This window comes from Sinocyclocheilus rhinocerous, unplaced genomic scaffold (genome assembly GCF_001515625.1).
Source record: "Sinocyclocheilus rhinocerous isolate Xijiao unplaced genomic scaffold, SAMN03320098_v1.1 scaffold11, whole genome shotgun sequence".
Classification (NCBI taxonomy): domain Eukaryota; kingdom Metazoa; phylum Chordata; class Actinopteri; order Cypriniformes; family Cyprinidae; genus Sinocyclocheilus; species Sinocyclocheilus rhinocerous.
In genome coordinates, this window is record NW_015625587.1 from 638,531 (window position 1) to 663,386 (window position 24,856).

Consider the following 24,856-nt stretch of genomic DNA (forward strand, 5'->3'; position numbering starts at 1 on the left):
TTTGAGAGAGGCGGGGCATAGAGGACCTACAATAATGTACAGTATTTGAAAAATAATTAAAGCATGTCAACATATTAAAGCATTAAAGCATGTCAACATATTCTGTTACACCAAATACACAAAATAATGATCTTTAAAAAAGCATCATATGACCCCTTTAAGACTGTTTTTTTGGTCCAGGGTCACAAATGATTCTTTAGTGAATCACACTTTGTTTAAATGATTTTTATCCTTATCCAGTTATCACAACTGATTGGAAATCTCAAGGAAATTCAAAAAGTGTGGTAACTGTGGTATGAGGTGTAAGGATAATTTCAGTACTGATTCTGAACAATAAAAACCTCTGTTATTCCTATTGTTTATGTCTCTCTCTGTTTCAGACGGGCCAGGTGATGCTCAGTCCCCGTCTACGGAGGAACCCCCCACTCCTACAGAGAGCCCAGAGGTGAAGGAGGGTTCCTAGGTGGCTGAGTCTATGCCTAGACCGCAGAGATGGGGCCTCAGCCGCCCCCGCCTTTCCCCTGGAGCTCATCCTCTACCGACTGTTCCTGATGCCTGTCAGACTGCATTACAGGAAGCAACAGAGGGCAGCTAAAATGTGAAATGAAGGACAAGGTCTTCAAAGGGTCCGTACAATGAAAGAAAAAACAGAATGTCCAAAAAACAGGAAAGGAAGCAGAATATTGCAAGAGGATGTCGAAGAGCAATCCTCACTTTTTTTTAAACACAGACAAGCCAAAACGCGGGGGGACCTGCTTGGGAATGCTTTAATGAATTTTATGCATTTGTTTGACAAAATGCTGTTCTTTTTATGAGTTTTCTATCCAATAATGACTATTGTGAGTTACGTGTACATCCTGTTGTGGTTTGATATTGTATGATATTATGTGATCTTAGTAATATGTCTTTAAAAATCGCCTCAGTTTTTGGAAAGGGTAACCGTGTTTATGTCTCTTTCTGTTTCAGACGGGCCAGGTGATGCTCAGTCCCCGTCTACGGAGGAACCCCCCACTCCTACAGAGAGCCCAGAGGTGAAGGAGGGTTCCTAGGTGGCTGAGTCTGCCTAAACCACAGAGATGGGGCCTCAACAGCCCCCGCCTTTCCCCTGGAGCTCATCCTCCACCGACTGTTCTTGATGCCTGTCAGACTGCATTATAGGAAGCAACAGAGGGCAGCTAAAATGTGAAATGAAGGACAAGGTCTTCAAAGGGTTCGTGCAATGAAAAAAAAAAAAACCAGACTGTCCAAAAGACAGGAAAGGAAGCAGAAGAGGATGTCGAAGAACAATCCTCACTTTTTTAAACACAGACATGCCAAAACACTGGGGGATCTGCTTGGGAACGCTTTAATGAATTTTACGCATTTGTTTGAGAAAATGCTTTTGTTTTTATGAGCTTTCTATCCAATAATGACTATTGTGAGTTACGTATACATCCAGTTGTGGTTTGATATTGTATGATATTATGTGATCTTAGTAATATGTCTTTAAAAATCGCCTCAGTTTTTGGAAAGGGTAACCGTGAAAGAATATGAGCAGATGTTTGCGAATATTCAAGCGTCATGTAGCATTATCTTCAGCCTTCAAATAATAATAATAATAAAAAATAAAAAAACATATATCTGTGAGTAAATTAATCAGAACTGCCAAACACGAAATGCAGTATGAAAAGCATAAATCAGGAAGGGAATAGTAATCATAAAGTTAAGAGTATACAGTACTAGGAAAAAATAGTTTGCAGTATTTTAATTAATATTCAGAATGCCCTCCAAACACAGATTTTTAATTTCAATTTGAATGGGTCAGCTTATTAAAATAATAAAATCACTGAATTTAATCTCAGTGTGCAAAGGATTTTATAACTTTAAAAAAAACTTGTCCACTTTGTATTCTCTATAAACTCATACTGTATGTCATGTATAGAGTTTTGTATAGAGTGTTCTTACTGAACAGAGTGTACTTGCAATATATGTTTATGTTTAGTAGATCTTTGATGTCAGTTTGATTCAAACTCAAGTTTGAATAATTAAGCTAATCCAAACTATAGGATAAAAAAAGAGTACCTTTTTTGAATGTGTGGTGCGAGGATGTCTAAGAGCCATAACCTTTTTAAGGTCTGTATAGCCTAAACATGCAAACTAAAGGGAGGGATATGACTGTGATGTTTGACAAGTCCAGAGAGATCTTTTTTAGTGTCTGTGTCATAATATGCATATGTGTGAAACTGGTATTATTTAATAAGTGTGGGGCGTTTTGAGATGTCGATTTTTTTTGTCTATTTTAATACTCTGTTTATTTTACAGTATTGTCCCATTTATACTCTACACTGGTAACTTAATGTATCAGTGTAAAATGTTGTAATTGCCAAACTGGGATAAAATTGCCTTTGTATGTTTTTACACTACAGTAACTGTGCTGTTAAAAACACATCAATGAAGTCACACAATGTGTGTATTGTATCTAACATTACAAAGACAGAGAAGCTGTATCTGTATATACACAAATATAAAAAATTAATGATACTGAAAGGGGTCAGTATTAGAAAATCAATTGAAACCTGCTGTACCTCAGAATCCATTTAAATGCATTAAGTGCTGTTGTTTACCACCAGGTGGAGCCACTATTCACACGGCCCGGGGACATACACGCCATTTGTTGTCAATATGAAACAATAAGAGGGTGACCATGTGTTTCTCGGCAATAAACGTCTAATGTCATACACATATGCCATAAAATATTTAGCTTGGTTTTTTACAGGAAGTAAGGAGGCACCTGAAACTGTTCTTAAGTACACAATCAATACAAATGGACTGATCTTAGCAGGCTCTATACAGTCAAAAGGAATTTATTTCTGGGTAGTGCATCCAAGCAGTGGATATAAACATGTAAGTCAGGATAAAGGAAAGATCCTCTGCTGCTGAGGGTCTGTCTGCAAATCACAGAGCGCTTTGTGAGGCCTGGCAGTCAAAGATAATCTAGATTTGTAGGAAACACATTACGCATTTGAGAAAGGTCTTGTGGTGAGAAGGTCATTAACTCTTTGAAGAAACAATTTTCTCCAGAATATTGATGCTACACCATAGAAAACACCATAAAAAAGATACAGGGATGGTTTATAGTGAATGCAGTGGCTTAAATTTTGTTTTTTGTTTTCCAGAAGACTAGAAATATAGCACACTATAGTTATGTGAAGTAGTGACTGTTATAGTACTTTTACAGCACTAGCATGAACACACTCCATAGCATCTGATTTTGTTGTCTATGGAAGAAAGCTATAGTGGTTTGGAATGAGATGAAGGTGCATAAATGATGACAGAATTTTCTTTTTTGAGTGAATTATCCCTGTAAATCTTTACTGAAACCTGCATCTATATTCTTAATTATTATATTTTACACAATAGGAGCCTATTTTATTATCGTATACTTAATTCTTAGTACATGGATTGTTGTTTTTATTGAAAAACGTACAAAGACTGGCTGAGCTTGTAAATGGAGATGATGATGCGAAACGGTGCATAAGCTCAAAAAATGTATTTAAAATGAGTCCAACAAGAGGAGAGTATATGAAACCTGAATTTAATTAAATATATCAACACTCCCAGTTTTTGTTAATAAAACAAGTCTAAAAACAAGCAGCATTGTCATACAGCAAAATACCAGAGCAAATGTTGTGTGGGAAGCCTAGGTCAAAACGGTTGAAAAGCACTGATTTAGAGTCATCCAGTATTTTTTCTTTCACGCTCTCTGTTAATCATCTTCATATAATGTTCTTCATATGGCCTCAGTTTCACTGATTACTTAGACAGTGACATTCTACTGACATTATGGAGTGCCTACTATTGGCTCTCTAGTGCAGGCTTGGTGAGGACAACATCCAATAAAGATTAAAAGAGGCTTCTCATCATGATAAGACCCCTTCTTAAACATCTGCCCATCTGTGCCACTCTGAAAGTTTGAGACAACAACATCTGTGTTGAATCTGCAATGAAAAGGACATTTGAGGATTTGTGTCCTGCCTTGATCATTTAATCTCATCATATATTTGTCTATTAAATAAGTAGTGAATTTGAATTAGTCAAACCAAACAAAATGCATAGTGTAAATGATACACAAAGTTGTCCACATTTTGTGTATGTCTTAATAAGCATCTGCTTCCACTGTATCACATAACAATAAGCTGAAGTACAACTTCCCTATGGGATAGGAAATAGAGTTAAACTTCTTTGATTCTGCACGGGCTGATGTCCATATCCTATTTCTGACCCTTCTTAGTGGTCAAAACATTTGTTCCAGTCGTGTGAAAATCCACAACATAGTAACTTAATGAATTTGCTTATTAAAATATCATTAAAGGAATAGTTCAGAACAGATTTGGAGAAATTTAGAATTACATCACTTGCTCACCAATACGTCCTCAGCAGTAAATGGATGCTGTCAGAATGAGAGTTCAAACAGCTAATAAAAACATCACAATAATCTACACGACTCCAATTCAACTCCAATAAAGTTCCAGTGAAGTGAAAAGCTGAGTGTTTGTAAGAAACAAATCCATCATTAAAGTGTTTTAACTTTAGATTTATGCTTCCGGCCATAATCCATAATAAATTAAAAGTTCATCCCCCTTTGTTCTCTCACATCAAAATCCACTGACATATTTATTTTGGACTGTTTTCAACGGTGGTTGATCTGTGCATATTTCACTCCTGATTCAGACTATAGATGACTTTTTCACTGGAGAATGCAATATGGATAGATGCAAATCAGAGGAGTAAGTTTTCAACAAATTTTCATTTTTCAGTGAACTATTCCTTTAATGAATTTACCTCATAAAATATAATTTAAATATAATTTAAATGCTGCACTTTGCATTGTGGCTAGCAACACCCTTTAGTCGTAACTATATAATATGGTTCATGTACAAATACATGATATTTGCATGCATTGTGTTACGTTCCAGGGACATAGGAGCTTATTTTATTTATTTTGAACGATTTGTGTACAATGTGGGGCCTTGCATGTATTCCTCTCTTTCTCTCTCTCTCTATACAGCATTTGCTACGACAAAACTTTGTCAAAGGATGACAAAATCCCCCATTGTTAATGTACAAATAGCTGGAAATGCAATAAAAACTAATATTTTCATAATATTTTCACATGTATTCCTATACAGTGTTTGCTATGACAAAACTTTGTCAAAGGATGACAAACTCCCCCATCTGTTAAATGTCAACAACATCTATTATTATTTATATGAGTGATAAACATGGCAGACTGGCAGATCCCTTGACACATCCAGCACATGTGTTGACTTTGTGTCTGGCTGTCTGAGCATAGTGTTAGCTTGCATGTAGCCACCCAAATATGCTGTGAGGGAGTGTAGTCCCCCCCCCCCCCTCACCCTTGTATAACAAACCAACGAAGAATGGTGCCTGGGCCATTGCTATGGCAACATGTTGCCAAGGAAACTGCCTCGGCTAAAAAAAACCACACCACATTGCTAAAAAATTCACTTACAGATGTGTCCGTCTTGTATGTTTTGCACAAGGAACATTTTCAAGATTCTTTCATCTGATGTACTCGGAAATCTTGCAAGGACGAGGGCCAAACACTAACAGCAGCCTGCATGCATCACGTGATTCTGTTCGTCTTTACAGAAGCACAACATGGAGGGACGTGGATGTGGAATGGGTGAAGCCCGAAGCAAAGCTGAACAACAAAGGTTACATCCTTACAGCAGCGAGATACTATCACATCTGCCCACATGCGGTGCAGACAAGAAGCACACTTCATCTGTTAATAACTACATGTCGTGTGAAAGCACAGCTATTAGTGACAACCCCAGGCAGTCGACATCAGCCACGGCAGCCTCAGATCTTCTGTAATAAAGGTGGAGACCTTAACCGAGGGATGACCTTTTCTTTGGTGCTGAGACTAATAGTATTTTGTGGCTATTTGGCTCTGCTGGGGCAGAGGAATTTGCTGTGTTGTCGCAAATGATGATGTGTTGATGTGAGCCAATGAAAAATAATCATCAGCTTTTACAGCTCAAGGGTATGGGGTGGCAGTACCCACTCAGACGCATGGCACATGATGTTTAACGTGCCAGTCAGACTGCCTGAGGTAGAGAGAGAAAGAGTAAGAGACGGAGCAAGAGGAGGAGGGGAGAGCAAAAGTGAGACAGAGGTGCAATAATGGAAAAAGACATGCAGACAAACATTAAGTCAGACCTCTTGGCGAAAACTACAATGAATTCTTGTGATTAACTGCATGTGCCACAGTGATCCAAGATGGGAAAATGGTTTTCATTGGTTGTATAATATGTAATGGCTTAAATCACTGGTTTTGCAAATGGAAATAGGATTTACACTGAACATATGTGGCAACTGAACACAAAACCAAAATTATTTAAAAATAGTTAATTAGGGAGGTGGAAAATGTTTCAGTAATAATAATTCCTTTTGTAATCAATTTTTTTATTATTAACTGATAAGTCTTTTTTTGCATGAGAATTTGTTTAGTTGCATTTAGTCCCATTTATTCGCTGTACACCAGCAATCCACCATTTGAGGACCAGTCATTTGAATAACCTCAGACATCAAAGGGAATGAATGAGTGTTTGAAAATGTGAAAATAATCACTGAACACAAGTGGATGACCTGTGCTCTGGACACTTGATGTTCTGACTCAGAAGGGCAGCTTCAAGTTGGTAACAGCCTGAATAGCCCAGCATATGAAACAATTGGACAATTGTAGCCTATGTCAACAGCTTATTTAAATAGAAATTGAGTTTCTGGCAATAACATGGCATTATCAGTGGCAAGGTCAAGGTTTTTTATTCCCAAGGAACCCACATATTGTATACCTTGAATGTGTTAGTGTGTATAAAAGTGTCTCCTAAATAAATGTGAATGTCAAGCACAATGAGGTAAGCAAGCATTGAAGAAGCCATTAAAAACGAATCGGAGATGACGTTCAGTTCCATTAACGGAAGTGCATTGCACCACAACCCCATTACAGAATCCACAGCGAAACAAGACAGACACCGCTACCGCTGTCTATTACAGAATGAATGACTTTTATGGGCTGGTTCAAAAACATACAGCGCAACCAGTGTAGTCTGATTTTCAAAGGAATGGCTCAAACGATTTGGTTCTTTTCAGTGTATCAAAATATGTAGCCTACTATTTAAATTGCATTTTATCAATTTATTTATTTTATAAAGTACTGACAAAACTCATAATGAATTCTGTGTAATACATAATGTAATCCTAATGTAATTCATGCTAATCTTTGACTACGTGTTGAAATGAACAATCAGTCAATGTATTTAATGATAAATATGACATTAGTTGTAAGCTAGCCTATATGTGTTTTATTCACTAAAAACAACCGACTCATTAGATGCATTCATTCAAGAATTAAACAGTGATTGTGCTGTAGCTATAATTAAAAAAAGGTATAAGAACAAGTTCAGTTGCTGTCTTAAGTGTGTCTTGCCATCACTATCATATGTTAAGAACAGTACTTGTCCCCTGATCGGTTTACAGTGTGTTTGGTGTCATTCAATGCATAGGAATAAAAGACCAGGAGACAGATTTTACCCCCTCCCTTGTGACCGACTAGGTGGGTATTCAGCTCACCCGCTTTCTGACCGTTATAATCGGATCTTTTGTTGAAATGTTGGCGAGCCGTTCTGGGCTGAGGAAAACTAGGCAGCTGATATCTGCCTCTTCATTGTGCAGTTTGAACGAGGCAGCTACCAGCATTACAACTTTATACTGAAGCAACCGTCAGCCTTTCAGCGCTCGCTCCTAGGGAGATGCTGGTATTTTTCCACTTGGGCACTGATGGGACAGACACAAAAGGAAAAGTGCCAAGGAGAGCAGTAGCGTTTAGACTGTGGAGACACTGCAGTCTCATTGTTGGGTGTTGTGTCATTTTTAATCAGAATTAAGAGATAAACTCAGAATTAAGAGACAAATGTTGGCATTGCGAAATGCAAACTCGCAAATCAGAGAAAGTCAGAACTGCTAAATGTAAACTAGATAAAAAGTTTGTATTTTTTATTCTGTGGCAGAAACGGGAATCCAGTTGTCTGAAATGAACTGAATTTTCTGGCTTGCACATGGACAAAAAAGCTGCATGCAGTTGCATCACAGACTTTCTTGCTAAATAACCACCAATGTGATGTTGGCATGCTTGGTCCTTGACAGCACAGACATAGAAGAGGGAAAGGAAAAAAAATACTGTTGGAAAGTCATTGATAAATGATTACCTATTACATAAGCATCAAAATATACAATAACCTTGATTGTACAATAACCTTGGTTCACTCAGGTCACAGGGGCAAAAAAAGATTCTGGAGAGGGACTCAGAGATGAGGGCTTCATTCATCTATAATTCATCACCAGCTTATTCAGCCTCTAATGGAGGTGGCACAGAGCATATGTTAAACTTAGATCCTTGTGATGTAATGGCAAACTAATGCTTTACACTGCATTAACTGCTTAATACATTAGTGAGGGATGACTGTGATAAAGCCAGTCAATGACAGGCCCTCACATACTAATTCTTGAATATAGAAATGATGATCAATTTAGACATTTTGCCTTGACGAAAAAAAAGTTTATTATATAAAACGAAATACTGATTTTAATATATATATATATAGAAATTATGATCAAATCAAACATTTTGTTTTGCTAAAAAAGTTTTTTCTATATAAAATACTGAAATACTTTAATAAAAATACTGAATTTATATATAGACTTGATAAACAAATCAGACAATTTGATTCTATATGCATATATATATATATATATATATATATATATATATATATTGTCACAGCTGATATTCATGAGTCTAGTCAAGTCACAACTGATCTTCATGAATCAAGTCAAGTTACCGTTGATCGTCATGAGTCAAGTCAAGTTACAGTTCATTATCATGAGTCAAGTCAGGTCACAGCTGATATTCATGAGTCTAGTCAAGTCACAACTGATCGTCATGAGTCAAGTCTAGTCACAGTTGTTCTTCCTGAGTTCAGTCAAGTCACAGCTGATCATCATGAGTCAAGTCACAGCTGATCATCATGAGTCAAGTCACAGCTGATCATCTTGAGTCAAGTCTAGTCACAGCTGATCATCATGAGGCAAGTCTAGTCACAGCTGATCTTCATGAGGCAAGTCAGGTCACAGTTGGTCGTCATGAGTCCAGTCAAGTCTCATCTGATCTGCCAGAGCCTCGTCACATCTCAGCCGTTCATCCAGAGCCTCGTCACGTCTCAGCTGTTCGTCCAGAGTCACGTCACGCCTCAGTTATTCATCCAGAGTCACGTCACATCACAGCTGATCATCCAGAATCACGTCGCATCACAGCTGATCATCCAGAGTCATGTCATGTCCTGTCTGTTTCACCCAGATTATCAAGGTCAGCCCTTTGGTATCCCAGACTGGCTTCCAGCGTGGAGGACCCACCGCTGGCGTCGGCACGTGCAGCTGGCATCCCTAAACCAGCGCTCTCAAGCCCTCCAGTTTCTGAACTAGTTCCCCTGTCTGTAGCGCTTCCCACAATGGGGATAGCTTTATGGTGTATTTGGGCTGCATACACCACCACTGAAAATTTAGAAATGGTGGCGGCCACTGTGCGGTCTCCTGAGGTGGCGGTGTCCGCTATGGTGTCTCCAGAGGTGGCGGCTGAGGCTGCAAAACCTCCCGAGGCAGCGGCGCTCGCTTGCGTCTCGTCAGCCCCGTAACACATATAATGTCTGCAAGACAGGTGTCTTTTCTATTTGTTGTTTTATTTTGATTACATTTTAAAATTAGAGAATGGTTTCCTTTGTCTTATGGGAGACAGAGAAGAGAGACATTGGGAGGGGATGTGTTTGTGTGTAAAAGCATGTGCAACCAGTATGTTATTGTGGTTAGAATAGGGGAAGTCTGTTTGTCTGTTTGTCTGGCTGCAGGCAGTATGTTCCACAATCTAGACAATAGATGTTCCAGTGCATTTATCAGAAAATATTTTGGCATAAAGTCTTACAGCTTACATTCATCTATGCACATCTAGTGCACATGTATATGATATCTTTCTGGCACCAAGTTAGGCAATGATTTAGTCTTTTAGTAGAGTATAAAAAAAAAATTTATGTATATATTTGCAAAAATAAATCCTTAAATGTATATGCAATATGCATTATAAGATTTACACACACACACACACACACACACACACACACACACAGTATAGCTTACTTATATGCAAATATAAATGACTGAATTAATTAAATTATAAATAAAATAAATTATCTATTCTATTCTATTCTATTCTAACTTGCTTGCAAAAAATAATAAATAAAAAACAATAGGAGGGCCAGACTCACACAACCCCCCCAAAATCAGCAACATGTGCAACACATGAGTATCAAGTAGGCTTATAGTTATGGAAAGCCTGCTAATTAACTTATTTATACTCAAATGTTGTTTAAAATAGCTTTTATGATACCCTCTGCCCCCAGTGATAACAGCTAAAAAATGCCCTTGGCAGGGGGTTTCTCAGCTCCCTTTATGTCTTAGTGTAAGACACAGAGACCCTAGGCAGGGCGAGGCATCTAAGCACCATCTGCTCCCCCTTCCCCTGGGCAGCTTACAAAATGCCCCCCCCAAACAGGATGAATGAGATCCTGGGTGGGGCAGGAGGAGACTGGCAGAGCATGATACAAGCACTTTTGGACAGAGATGAGGTCTATACAAGGAAAATATTAGAGAGATATTTAACTGAGGAACAAAAAATATCAAATAATCTCATGTAATGCAAATGCATGCCAGTAATTGTTGTGTTTTCTTCATTTGAAAGTCAATTTGGATAAGAGCATCTGCTAAATTAATGAATGCAGTGTATTATGAATGCATTAATGTATTTAAAATAGTCAAAACAACTGATTCCCACATTTGCTTTTCAGAGACCAAGACCATTCAATGGCACAGAAACAAACACCAGCAGTAAAAACCAGTCAGCTTGAAACACATTGCTGAGACTCTGAGCTCTGCCATTTAGCTAAAGTTCATGCACTGACAGAGGATTCATTGAGGCATTGGAAGAATTAATTGCCATATTGCTTTGCTCCAAAAACAATTTTTAAAGCAGGTCACAGACATGTCGCTGCTTTGTTCTAAGAATTTATTGGGCTGTATACTGTAGTCTACTTGTTGTGAGATGACTAACAACGGGGTGACGTCAGGACTCGCTTGTTCCATTACAGCCTCATCTTAAGTTGTCATTACAAGTTGTCATATTTTACTCCTCTAAATTAAGATGTCATTGTATTCTACATTAGTATACTAGTATACTGTACACTAGTTTATTGTATATCTGGTCAGTTTTAATGTATCTTTTGCTATGATATCAAACAATTCTGTAAGTGTGGTTCAGTGGTTAGTGGAAATAATAAAAATGGTTATGTTCAATAAAAAAAGAGAATAAAAATGGCGTCTGAAATAATAGGCTAGTCGAAAGAAATTAATTGTTTTTTAATTGTCCATTTATAATTTATGATAATTTATTTTGAGAAATAAGCATTGTAAACTTTTAATGTGAATGCAGTCATATATATTATGCAAATAATTTAAAAGTAAATCACATAATTTCCATTGAAATTATAGCGTACTACATATCCCAGAATTCTCTATTCGATGATTATTGGTCACATCCAAATGTGACGTAACACAATTTGGTCCTCTTTTGCGCGAACGGTTGATGCTGAGGCACTGAGAGGAATCTGCGCGCGGTTAAATCCAGCTCTGATTTCCACTGTATCTAAAGGTGGGTGTTTTTGTTGTTGTTGTTATTGTCAAAAATTCATATTTTTGCAATACATCTCAACCGTTTCTGACGTGACAGGAGGAGGAGGCACCAAAAGTATAAAAATTCAAAGATTTACGATTTTAATTTTCAGTTACACCCATATTTACCTCCCTTTTGGGGGATGGGATGCAGATAATAGACAAGGGAATCAGGAATAGAGTTACCATAACTAAATAAGTCCATGAATTAGCACGCGCAGCAATCTAACTGCTCGTCGTTTAATCGGGAGGGAATTGTTCAAACGGTCGAGCTCAACGTTAGCCATCTGGCTCTCGTTTAGTTGAGATTTGCTTGTTGATTTAGCCGTTTTGCAAGTGAAAAAACCAATTCTATTGTCAGCCACAGACTTCAACAGTTTTCTGTTTTAACGTTAACGTTACCTAAAATCTTAACAACAATCCCATTATATAGCCCACAGTACAGTGACCGGTGATCTAATGGGTCTCGACGTCTTTTGTCTTTGTTATTTGTGCATTCACCAACCGTGCTGTCAAATAATATTATTTACCTTCTATTGCATCAATAACATCGATTAATAAACATATGGAATTAGGCAAAATTAGTTTGCATGTCAACACTGAGATTATTCTGTACAATGGGCAGTGCAGTTGTGTCTGGTGTGAAATGGGAGAGATTAGGGTGTGATCAGGTTTGATGAAAACGTTGGATACACCATTACCACTATTTCTAAATGTTGCATTCCATATTTGCATGTTCCTTGAACATTATTAGGGTCTTATTGATACGTAATATAGTATAGTGTGTGGTATTATGGATTTTTGAAGGCTGTTATAATGGGGGTTCGGGTGTATCTCGGCCATCTATTGTCTCCAGATGAGATCCTGCATCCCATCGGATAGACACTGGGGCTGGATGTTTATTTTCAGCCATCAAGAGATGATATGTTGTCAGGTAATTTTTAAGATGACAAGTTTGTCTAATACTTAATATTTGACGAACCACTTCAACGGATTAGCCTGTCTTTGTTCGTTTCTTACACAATATCCCCTTTGTTTTAATCTCTCAGTGGCCAGTGGGATCTCATTACATTATGCATGATGCTGATTTGTTTGTCTCTACATTTCACCCGAGTGTACACCCTGCATTATATATTTTCATTAAACTGTTATTGTTTAATTAGATGATGATGACAGCACGTCTGAATAGATGGATCCGGTGCTTGTTGTGCAGGCAGCGACTCGTCCTCTTCTTGGCATCCAGCATAAAAAAGGATATATTTCTATTTAATAGGCAGTCATTTTTTGCATTTTTTACAGCGTGTTTCCTTCCCATTATATCATTCACTTATTATGCATGTCTATTGTGGCGACACCATTCCTTTAAGTAGTGTATTTTAGTTATTGTTTATATATTAATTTATTAGGTATATGTATTATTTCTTGTATATACCACAGTAGGGACAGACTCCACTCAAGGATTTTTCATAAATAGCTACCTTGAAGATTTTTTTTTTCAATGACAGAAAAGCTGTTTCATTGCTGAGACTTGTTTTCAATATGTGGGGAGGGACAGATGGTTAAGAGAAAAGATTGTGTAAGCATGATTTGCATCAACGTTAGTAGCAAAACGTTAGCCTTTTTCTGATATTATTATATGCATTCATTTGGCAGGTGTGTGAAACCGTTGAGGTTGGAAGTGCAATGGCGTCCTCTGGAGGTTAGATGTGAAAATATTAGCAGCTAAGCTCCAATATCGAAATCAATATGCTTCACTATAACGTAATTTAAATTAAATCATTCTGCAAAGGAAATCAAGCATGGATTATTAAATACAATGGCGTATCATTCCCAGACATTCAGGTTAAGGAACTGGACAAACGTGCCTCAGGACAGGCTTTTGAAGTCATCCTGAGTCCTTCGGCTCCAGATGCCAAGGGAGAATTCCCACTTTCCACCCCCAAGAAGAAGGAGGTATCTCTGGATGAGATCCAGAAAAAACTGGACGCGGCAGAGGAAAGACGCAAGGTAAGTGGTCGTTTAAGAAGCCGTTGCATAGTGACTGTGCATTCTGTTCCTCATTTGTTTACCTTCTCATATTAGAACCATGAGGCAGAGGTCCTGAAGCACTTAGCTGAGAAACGAGAGCATGAGAAGGAAGTCCTTCAGAAAGCAATGGAGGAGAACAACAACTTCAGCAAGATGGCAGAGGAGAAACTTAACCAGAAAATGGAAGCCAACAAAGAAAACCGCACAGCACGCATGGCAGCTATGAATGAGAAATTCAAAGAGAAGGTTTGTAAATTGATGAATGCATATGCATTATATGTTACTTTGTAAAGTTTCAGTTCTATTGAATTTCCATTATGTTAATGGATGTATTTTTCTTTATTTTAGGACAAGAAGCTCGAAGAGGTACGAAAGAACAAAGAAACAAAAGATGGGGCTGAGGGTGAAGACTAAGTTTCCTCTCTCATTTTCCTTTTCATTTAGGGTATAGTATTGGGATTTTTAATGTATCCAAAGATTTATTTTTTTTGTTCCATTAAATGGCCAGTTTTCCGTGTTTGGATCCATGTACTTGCCACTTTTTTATTAAGGGGTTTTGGGGAAAAGCTGGTGCACAACATTTCATCAGTTTATGTGTATTCAGTTCTGTCTTTCATCATCCCCACTAACCTGTAGATTTGTCCAGTTACACCTCTATAGCGTTTAAAATGAGCAGTGTTTTACTGATAGAGAAGCATGCCTGTGTTATGCATAGGTCTAATATATACAGTACTTGGTATACTGCATTGTGCAAGTCCACCTGTTCCCTTGTATGTCAGTTCTGCCATCCTATGAGCTTAATAAAGTTGCACAGTTGTTTGTTATTGTACCAGTTTTGCCACTGCCTCTTTGTTGATCTGTCAGTCAGCCAGATTGTAATGTGGAGTAAAAGAACTTCTTAAAATTTGTACACTATGAAGATAAATGGCAGTTTCTGTATTCTATATGGAAAATACGTTTTGCCAGAACAATAATTAGATCTTTTTGGACACTTTTTGATGTACTCTTTATAATCTCCATGAGATTCCTAGTGTGAAAACTAAACATTTCATTATCCACATGCCTTTCCTTTACTAGATCATACTTTTATAGTAATTCATACTCAATATGCACTAATAAAAAAAAAAAATGCATTCCAATAAGTACTTGCAAAGGTTTGAGTGTTAAAAAAATAATAAAATCTGTTGCTTGAGAATGTATTTGAACTATACTGGCATCTAGTGGTTTTGAATTTGTCGAACAGGTATTAGACGAGGCTTTCTCGAAAAATTGTCTTAAAATGATTTCAGCAAAAAAAAAAAAAAAAAAATCCTAATGTTGACATAATAACACCTATTATTGATTTATCCTTTGTTGCCAAAACAGTTGGATGCATGAAAATTTATGGCAGTTGTAAACAGCTTTGCAGTGATGAATGGCTTGTTGTCTACATGCTGTCACATTATTATGCGTTCAGAAATAGTGCATCAATCTTTTCTAAAAAATAAATGATACCTTATTTCCAAATTCTGAACTCCCTTAGTAGAAGCAATTACATGCATCCAAAAATTGATCATGTCCAGTAATATGTTGTGTGAATAAACATTTTTTTAATTGAATAAAATAAAAATGAAATCATGTGCTTGTCTGTGTTGCAGGAAGGGGCAAAAAGTTCAAATGTCAAAATGACCTTCAAAGCACCCACACATTGTTATGACCCAGTCTGAATCATTTAATCACTCAGAGTATTATTGATGGAGAAGCCTATCAATCAATGAAAAACAATTACATTTACCACTGAAAGGACAAGTACAACAGGAATTCTAGAAATATTTTCTCGTTGACAACTTTATTTTTGTACAAGACTGCAAAGTGCATGGGAATTTATTATTACTTGTCTGAAGAAATATTTAGCCTTCCTGTGTCTAAATTCACAAAATGGACCTTTGTTTCCACTGTTAACATTGAGTTTGACAAGGTTGTTTGACATTGTCAGCTGAGTGCCTGCGTGGGTGATGAGATAAGCTGTCACATAGCTTAGCATAAGAAATGAACAAAAGTACACTCACAATGTGCACATATTAGACGATGAGTACATTTAAATTGCCTATATATTCAATTAATTGCAAATGTTTTCTGTGTTACTAATTCAAACGACTGACACTGAAAATAAAACGTGTCTAAACATGTCTACATGTGGCTTTTGCCCAAATCTGTGCTCAGCTGTGCTGTTAACTGTGAATATAGGGTAAATTAGCTACTGCACACATATATGGGCGCATGTGGCCATTATATATATCTTTTATCTGTTTTATACCACATTGGCTCTCACCTCGTTTTTTATTAAACAGGACATGGCGGTATTAATAAGAAGAGGGTAGTTTCACATTTCACAGTCTATACATTTTAGAGGGTGTTGCCACCTTAAAGGATGTTTCCAATTGGCGAGTTACTCTGGACGGAGGCGGGGACAATGGTCTTCGGCTTTTCTGATTGGACAGTTTACCTGCCCATCAGGCATCTTTAGATTGCGGCCATCTGACAGCGGTACTGCAGGGAGCTGGCAGGAGCCTCTCCAGCTCAACAATTTTTTACGTAATATTTTTTTCTATAATTAAAAGTTTCTTGGTTTAATTACGTTTCCTCAAGACGCATATGAAGGCGCGGTTAAATACAGTTCACTGACTGAGGGGACTATCCTCCTAAAAGGTAAACCAGTTAATTTACCGATCGTAGGTTTAAGGCAAGATGAAAGCTAAAAAATTAAATGCCCATATGCACTGTATATGCTTTTAGATAAAAACAGACATAGCCTTTGTGTAGCGCGTACGGTGTGCAAACGGGGAAAATGAAAGATCAGTATAACCCAAGATAGATTATCGACATTTGTTAAAACATGTACAGTACATGAGACAAGGAAGAAAACGTTTTGAGTTGCTGCTTGCATCTGTAACGTTGAATTTCCTCAAGACAGTTCATTGTTGCGCTTCCGGCGTCTCACGTTTCTTTTTCGGGATTTTACGAGAAACAGCTTGAGGGTGTGGGAAGGGTCTGTCTTTTGGGATGCCATCACTAAAATTGTCCACAGTCAGAGCTTTACGCAGAGAGCTGATGTTACGTAAGCGGTGATGTCTATTCATTGCCCCGTTTTACATCACGTTATCTTAATTTCAGGATAAACCAGTTTTTAGTCTTTGCAAGAATTTTACATGCATGACATGTTTTTTTCCACAAAATAAGGTTTTCAGGGTGCTTTTATTTGAACAAGTATCGATGACGTCGTTTGCATGCATTCATAAAGAATGGAAATAAGCCAATAAAAACTAGGCCACGATTTTAAAATGCACCCTTTAAAACGTTTAAAAGCGCAGACGTTTAAAAATATAAGGATTCTGCAACTTTTAGCACTTTCGTGACCCAGGGGTTGATTTTTATTAAAACTAACAGGTTTCAACGTTGAAGTTTACATTGAAATATGTTGAATTTTTTTAAATATGCTTTCATTATAGTGTATTTTTTAAAATAGTTTTAACCTCGTCTCAGCGCATACTTCAAACCGTAAACTATAAAAAAGTTAATTATTTGATGTTTAAAATTATGACCTAAAATATTTGAAAAACATTTCAATATTCATTTAAAAATGTATTTCTTTAAGTTTTATTCTTTCTTTAAGTCATATTCATTTGTACCATAAGCAGTTCTGCCAGATTGAGTTAAAGTTCTGAAGTTATTGTGAGGTAAAGTTCTATACTGAGTCATTTACAGTACAATCAATCTTTAATTTTGTTACATTAGACAATATATATATATATTCCCCTAAAAATATTCAAAAAATATTTCATCATCGTCACTTGTACCACAGAATGTTATACAACACATAATTCTGAGATGTAGTGTAAATGTTTATGACTTTCAGGAAAAAAAAAAAGATAATTCCCAGGTAATGCAGGTATTCACTCTTTTGGTAGACATAGTGAAAGTATATATATATATATATATATATATATACAAAACAACATTTTTTCCCCTTGTGAACATACTTACAAATGCAAAGGTAATATATAACTGTTGAATACTTTTCCCAAACAGATCTCACAGTAGACTGCCGCTTAATTAGTCCTCACCATGGCGACGGTTGTGATGGAGCAGATTGGGAGGCTGTTCATCAACGCACAGCAGCTTCGCCAGATCCCCCGTTTCCTGGAGTCAGCCTTCCCTAAACTGCCTTGTACTGTGATGGTGAGCGATGTGCCGTGGGTTTTCCGTGAGTCGCACATAGTCACGGGCTACAGGCCGCCTGACCAGAACTGGCGCTACTACTTCCTCACTCTGTTCCAGAGGCATAATGAGTCTGTAAATGTATGGACACACCTGCTGGCCTCCCTCATTATTTTAGTCAAGTTTCAGGAGCTGTCTGAAACTGTGGACTTCCTGCGGGACCCACACGCCCAGCCGCTGTTCATCCTGCTCCTAGCCGCGTTCACCTACCTGGGCTGCAGCGCGCTTGCCCACTTGCTCTCGGCCAAGTCTGAGCTCTCCCACTACACCTTTTATTTTTTGGACTACGTTGGTGTAGCCATATACCAGTATGGCAGCGCCCTGGCCCACTTCTATTACGTCATCGCAGAAGAATGGCACGCTCAAGTGCAAAGCTTTTTCTTGCCAGCCGCGGCCTTCCTGGCCTGGCTGTCCTGTACGGGCTGCTGCTACGGCAAGTACGCCAGCCCAAACTTGCCCAAATTCGTTCACAAGCTATTCCAAGTGGTTCCCTCGGGCCTGGCCTACTGTTTAGACATCAGCCCAGTGTTCCATCGGATCTATAAATGCTACAGCTCCGAACAAGGCTGTGCCGACCAGGCGGTGGTGTACCACTGCTACCAGGTCCTCTTCTTTTTGATCAGCGCCTACTTCTTCTCATGCCCCCATCCTGAGCGCTGGTTCCCGGGATGTTGTGACTTCATTGGCCAGGGCCATCAGATCTTCCATGTGTTCCTTGTGCTCTGCACTCTAGTGCAGATTGAAGCAGTGCGTCTGGATTACAGCGAGAGGAGACCTTTCTACGAAAGTCTCCATGGAGACTTGGCTCACGATGCAGTGGCTCTTTTTATCTTCACAGCGTGTTGCAGCGCACTCACTGCATTCTATGTGCGCAAACAGGTGAAGGCGTATCTAGAAGAGAAGCAGGAGTAGATATCATGGCAGGGACACTTGCTTGCACATGTAGGAAGGATTGCACTGGTCTACAACAACTGAAGCAACTAACAATGAAGGTCCTTCTTGTTATTTTTCAGTGTATGTTATATTTGTCGTTAATGGTTTTATGTGGCCTGCCAATGCATTTTGAACCAACCACTTTCTTTTTACCAAACTGGTGACATGCTATAAAACCGCATTACATATGAAGAATGGCTCTAAAACAATGGATTGCCCGCTGAAAGGTGCTGATTTTTTTGACGAGTGCCATTGTAACCTATCAAACCTGGTTAACGTGAGATCTGTAAGGGGATGTCAGCATTTTTGCTGACAGGTTAGTTTGCATACAGGATAGTTTAGGTAGACTGGATCACTGGAAATGTTCATACTTGCATTGTGCCTCTAAATCCAACTTAATTTTGGTGCCGTGTGCTGCTCCTAGCATTGTTACTCACATGGTATTTATGCATTTTCCAGACATATATTGCAGTCAATATATGTAGTATACTAAATACACTTTTTCCCTGTGTTCCCTGGGAATTTAACCCATGACCTTGGTGTTGCTAGCACCATGTGCTATGCTTTGAATTACAGGAATGCACACAATAAGTAAAATGTCAGTAAATAAAGTTTCCATGCCATTAGACCAGCGCAATTAGCAAAATGTGGAGCTCAGATGAACTCAAAGGTTAAAATCACAGGTCTTTTAAATCATGACTGAAATATTGCAAACTTCATAAGGAATCCCTTCCTGAGAGATGACTGATTAATATAAATATATATTAATTAATCAGATCAAATTTCCCCCTTTGCAGTACTTTTTAGACGCCAATTTTCTGTTTTGGCTACTATTACCTCAGTAAACCAATGCAAATTAGTGTCAGATTGACTTCTGACTTGCCTTACAGAGTGTCCGACCCGTCCAGTGCCACGTTGAGGTTAGTTTATAATTACCTGCGAATTGCAATCTTTTGGTTTTGCACTGCCAGTGCACACTTCCCTTTTAAAGTGTAGCCTGTGAAGAGGGCTGAAATACCGGATGTTGTGAAAAGGACAGTAGGCAGGATGTGATGTCATTGGATTGCAGTATAGTCAGATCGAAGGAATTAAGATGCAGCCCTGGCTGATTAATAATTTAATAATAAAAAATGAAAACTCTGCGTGTTCTGCTCATCTTTATTCTTCAAATTTATTAGAAAGTCGCTCAATGCCATCAACACTCTTAGTTTGGAAAATTTTAAAGGGTCAGTTCATTCAAAAATGAAAACCCATCATTTTGTTACTTTCATGTTCTTCCAAATCTCAATGATATTTTGAAGAATGCTTCAACTGTTGCCCATACTATGAAAGTCACTGGGGTTCAAAAATAACTTTTGATTCTTTCATTTAATTTTAATCAAAAATATATATTTTTTATAGGCTAAATAATGGCAGAATATTCATTTTTGGGTGAACTATCCCAGCAAAGAGGCTTTTGAGAAACAATGAATTATGTCCATTACAGCTATGATGTCTCCTTTTGTCATGAAAATGTTCCTTTTGTACACAAGGGCTATAACTATGGCCTTTACCTATACTTATGCCCTGATATGAATGCCTTTGTGTGTTCTGTGCATATGTGGATTTTTCTATTTGAAGTTCAGCACTTCATTTACAAGAACAGTCTGAGCATCAAAACTAATCTGTGTTAAATATATATTCTAATGTGCCTGACTACATGCATGCGTCCTTGTGTGAGTATGCATACAGGTGCTTGTCATGAGTGTGTGTGCATTTTTGAATGTTTATGTATACCTGTGTGAAATGGCTACTGAAGAGAAAGGACCTGTCTGGCCTTTTAATGACTATGAAATGCATTTAGCTGTTGTATCATGAATTGTGCAGCTCCGCTTGTCTTAGCCCTCGTTCATAAACCAACACAGATCCGTCAGATAGAAGGTGGAAGGATGATTTATTTTCCCATTGAAGTGATTAATATTCCCTTGAGATGAATATTGTGTCACTTGGCTGTTGCTGCATTAACCAGGAAAGGTTCTGTGTGATGTAGCGTAAAAGCTGGTTTATGATCCAGTCCCAGAAAAAGAAATTGTCGCTGCGGTATGAGCCGTTTGAGAAGTAGCAAATACGCGAAGTCATGATAAACGGTGACCAGCATTTATTTTTGCAACCAGGAACACGCGGAGAAGAAAAAGCGGCCATTCACACAGAATGCATTTTTGCATTTAAAAATGCTAGATTCGAGGTAATTGAATGAAAAAAAAAAAAGCAAGGCCTAGAGATGATTTTAAAAAAAACATAACTTATTTTAGCACTGCATTTTTAAAATGCTGTGTTGAGCGAAACGCTACAGAAGACTCAAGGAAGAGAATCTTCTTTAAGCTTAAGCACTGCATTTTTAGAAAGCCAGTTCATGTACAATGTTGCAGAAGATGCGAGATGCAAGCAGAACGGTCAAAGACACGCATCTATCACATGTTTATAAAAGAAAACCAATGAAAAGCAATACAGTGGAATACAGAACACTTAAAAAAAAAAAAAGAGCAAGGTGTAGAGACGTTTAAGTTGCACTTATCATGACACAACCTTTTAAAAACATGGCGCTCATGCACGAGAGACACAAATGCAACATCTAGCGCATGTTTATATAGCACAATAATGTACCAAGTGTATTTTTGCGTTTGAAAATACAAGACGCAGGTCAGTGGAATGAAAAAAAGAGTAAGGTCTAGAGTGGTGTTTTTTAACTGGAGCGCTGTATATTTAGAATGCTGTGTCATGTGTGAGATGCTGCAAAATACGTAAGATGTAGTGCATATTTACAAAGAAAAACAATGGAAAAGCAGCACAGTGTAAAAATGTGTTCTTTGTGAATGGCTCTTTAGTGTAACAGCACCAGCAGACAACAATGATGTCACAGATTGATGATGTCATCAAAGACTGGAACTTATGAAGTGCCTGACATGTTGTCAGTTGACTCATAATGATGATTTACAAGACAAATATCTCAGAAAATGATCACATGGTGGGTGCTTTATTTAATGAAAGAGCATAATGATACAATTAGGAAATTATTTTATAATATGAATTACATACTGTAGATATTAAATGTAAACTGTTAACAGAATATGTTGTATTTACTGCTGTACCACTGTTTAAGAAATAAACATACGATTCGAAATCACATAGTAGAGTGAACAGGGGAGCCTCCAAGAGCTGATGTCACTGAGAAAGACAATAGATGAGGTCATCTCCTGGCATCAGTTCCCATAATGCTCAAGTGGAATTTTAAGGAACTCTCTAAATGATTTCTGCTAAACTGCGAAGTGTCTCTTTCTTAAACTCTGTACTATACTCACCTTGAAGATACTTACAGAATCTCAAAAGACTTTTCTATTTGAAACATGACCATGTTTAGAGTTTGTTTGAACGATTGTTTCTTTTTGTATTCCACTTACGTAAAGAGGAAGAACTGCTCAGAAAGTTACTTTAGAGCCTCTTGATTTTCTTTCAGCACTTGAACTCTTTTTTTTTTTTTTTTGCACGGAGCTGAACTAACACACATGTTCTGCTGCGGTGCAGAACAGGAACAATAAAGACTGGTGATAACCTAACTATATTGTTGTGTGTGGAAATGGCTGTGTTGATGTACTATGATATTTAAGTGAATAAACAACTGTAAGTCCCACCTTCCACTTCATGTCGTTGTGTTTCCTGTCTAGACAGAAAAGTTAAAAACAATGTATAGAGTTCTCTATAATTGGGAGTAACAAAACATCAGTTTGATATATGCACACAATAACAAGTGAGTAATAATCCGTTATTGTGAACAATAAAGCTATTGTAATCTATTCAATGCACAGCTACAGCAACTGTCACAGCGTCAATGAAGTGATAAAACAACAATGTCAGATCACTTAAAGGATAGTTCACCAAAAAAAATGAAAAATCTCATTATTCACTTGGAACAACATGACAGTGAGTAAACAAACACTGAGAGAAGTTTCATCTTTTTTTTTGCCTTTACACTAAAAATGCTGGGTTAAAAAGGGACAACCCCAGCTATTGGGTTGTTTTGACCCAGCGGTTGGGTTCAAAACAACCCAATAGCTGGGGTTGTCCCTTTTTAACCCAGCGCTGGGTTATATTTAACCTAGCATTTTTTAGAGTGTATATGAATTAACAGTTCACAAGCCAGTAAATTAGTATGTGTCTAATAGAAGCTTATTCCGTTAAATCATCACTCTGATAATGTTTGGATGCAGTAAATCCATACCTTTTAGGATGGCATATATGCCAATTATGATATTTTTATCTAATTTTCTAGACATCACTCAATGCTGAGCCTATTGTTATTATTTTGTTTAATCATAATTCTAACTGTAAAAAAAAAATTAACAGCTTTATTTAACAAATTTCCATAATATATCTGACTTCAACTGTGGTCTAGGTCCAACCAATACCACCATATCCCAGAAAAAGTTAGTGTACACAGTTTACTTCAGTCTCTTTAATGAAGCATTGTACCATGCTATGACAGTTTGATACACTGCAATGAAGTAGTTAACAAGGCAAAGACTTCCAAATGATTTTATTCTTAAAAATAAGATTAAAAATCAAAAATGTTTTTTAAGTGACACGTTAACGATAAGACATTTATCATCATCTGTGAAAATGGGCAATGTTACATTTTAAATCAGTAATGTTTTGCACTGTACTTCATTTTCCAGTAAAATATATATTACGAAACAGCTATGGCAAAATGTATAGGTATATTTAAATATATATATATATATATATATATTTAAATAAATAAATAATTTGAATGACTACAAAATGTATATAGCATGAGGAATTAGTGACATATTGAGTAATATATGCTACTCATCTGTTAAATGGTTCTTCATCATCATCTTAATGCCACTCAGCACTTTGTTAGTCAAATTGAACTCAGTTAAAGCACATGCATCTGCCACAAGATGGCAGTGTTGTCAAAGACAACATTGAACAACAATAATGTTTTGCAAGCTGAATGATGTAACACAAACCTTCTCAGCTATTTATCATCACAACACACTTATGTAAAACATATTACTTCAAAATATTCTATATTACTTCAAAAGATACATTGTGTCACCTACAAACCAAGGTTTTCACCTGCTTATGTTATTTTAACATGCATATATATTCCTACTTGAGTGGTTTGCTATTCTCTTTCTTGTAGAAATGTTGGATATGAGTAACATCTTAACATCAGACCTCTCTAGAAAAGTGCATGGCTTGACACGCAGCATTCAAGGCTCTGATCACATACAACTGGGCTCCAAGGTCCATTACAAGTCCAGGAAGGCTGTTGGCAGTCTAAAGCATGTCACATGAAACAAGGGATCTATCTCACACGTCATATATTTTTTAGATTTAATATATGCTTTATAAACAATGGTTTGCTCCTTTCCACTCAGTTTCTGTTGTTCTCTCGCCCCCTCTTTCTTTCGCTCAATCCTGAAGACAAAGGCCTGCTTGTCTACCCAGTGCTTAATATTCTGAAACACTGATTCTTAGCTGTCACTTTGCCTTAACGCTGCAAATAATAAAATAACAAAATAAACTGATCAAAAATCTCTCTGTGAAGCTATAATCTGGAAATCTGTCTGAAACTGAATGGTGTCATTTCATTTTAACATGTCATTCTTGCATCAGAATTTTGGTCGACAGGAAAAGCTTTCATCTTCAAGGCTCGAAAAATATCTTTCTCAACCGTGACCAGTTCAGTATAGTATAAACTGATTCTGGGCTCCTTTATCATCTTATACATCCTGAG

The 24,856-nt window shown here is 37.4% G+C and overlaps 2 protein-coding genes and 1 long non-coding RNA gene across 3 annotated transcripts in view; all 3 read left to right on the forward strand.

The window, feature by feature from the left end:
• LOC107756130 (uncharacterized) overlaps positions 1-902 on the forward strand; it is an 11,661-nt gene extending 10,759 nt beyond the window's left edge. The window contains exon 3 of the long non-coding RNA XR_001641785.1: positions 381-902. This is a non-coding gene — a long non-coding RNA (uncharacterized LOC107756130). The remainder of the gene's footprint in view (positions 1-380) is intronic.
• A 10,842-nt stretch (positions 903-11,744) lies between these two features.
• Positions 11,745-14,922, forward strand: LOC107755464 (stathmin-like). Its single transcript, XM_016572257.1, has 5 exons — positions 11,745-11,818; positions 13,492-13,537; positions 13,673-13,845; positions 13,921-14,112; positions 14,215-14,922. Exons 2-5 carry the CDS (start codon positions 13,522-13,524, stop codon positions 14,278-14,280), a joined length of 447 nt encoding a protein of 148 aa, XP_016427743.1. The 5' UTR covers positions 11,745-11,818; positions 13,492-13,521; the 3' UTR covers positions 14,281-14,922.
• A 1,467-nt stretch (positions 14,923-16,389) lies between these two features.
• On the forward strand, positions 16,390-20,379 carry LOC107755470 (membrane progestin receptor alpha-B-like). Its single transcript, XM_016572270.1, has 2 exons — positions 16,390-16,554; positions 17,935-20,379. The coding sequence occupies exon 2, from the start codon at positions 17,971-17,973 to the stop codon at positions 19,033-19,035; it is 1,065 nt and encodes a 354-aa protein (XP_016427756.1). The 5' UTR covers positions 16,390-16,554; positions 17,935-17,970; the 3' UTR covers positions 19,036-20,379.
• Positions 20,380-24,856: the final 4,477 nt, after the last annotated feature.

Bases quoted from the DNA above. Each gene is read 5' to 3' on its own strand.
- LOC107755464 (XM_016572257.1), top strand. The intron at 13,846-13,920 runs GTAAGTGGTCGT...TTCTCATATTAG, and splicing joins CGGCAGAGGAAAGACGCAAG to AACCATGAGGCAGAGGTCCT. The intron at 14,113-14,214 runs GTTTGTAAATTG...TCTTTATTTTAG, and splicing joins ATGAGAAATTCAAAGAGAAG to GACAAGAAGCTCGAAGAGGT.
- LOC107755470 (XM_016572270.1), top strand. From the start codon at position 17,971: ATGGCGACGGTTGTGATGGAGCAGATTGGGAGGCTGTTCATCAACGCA.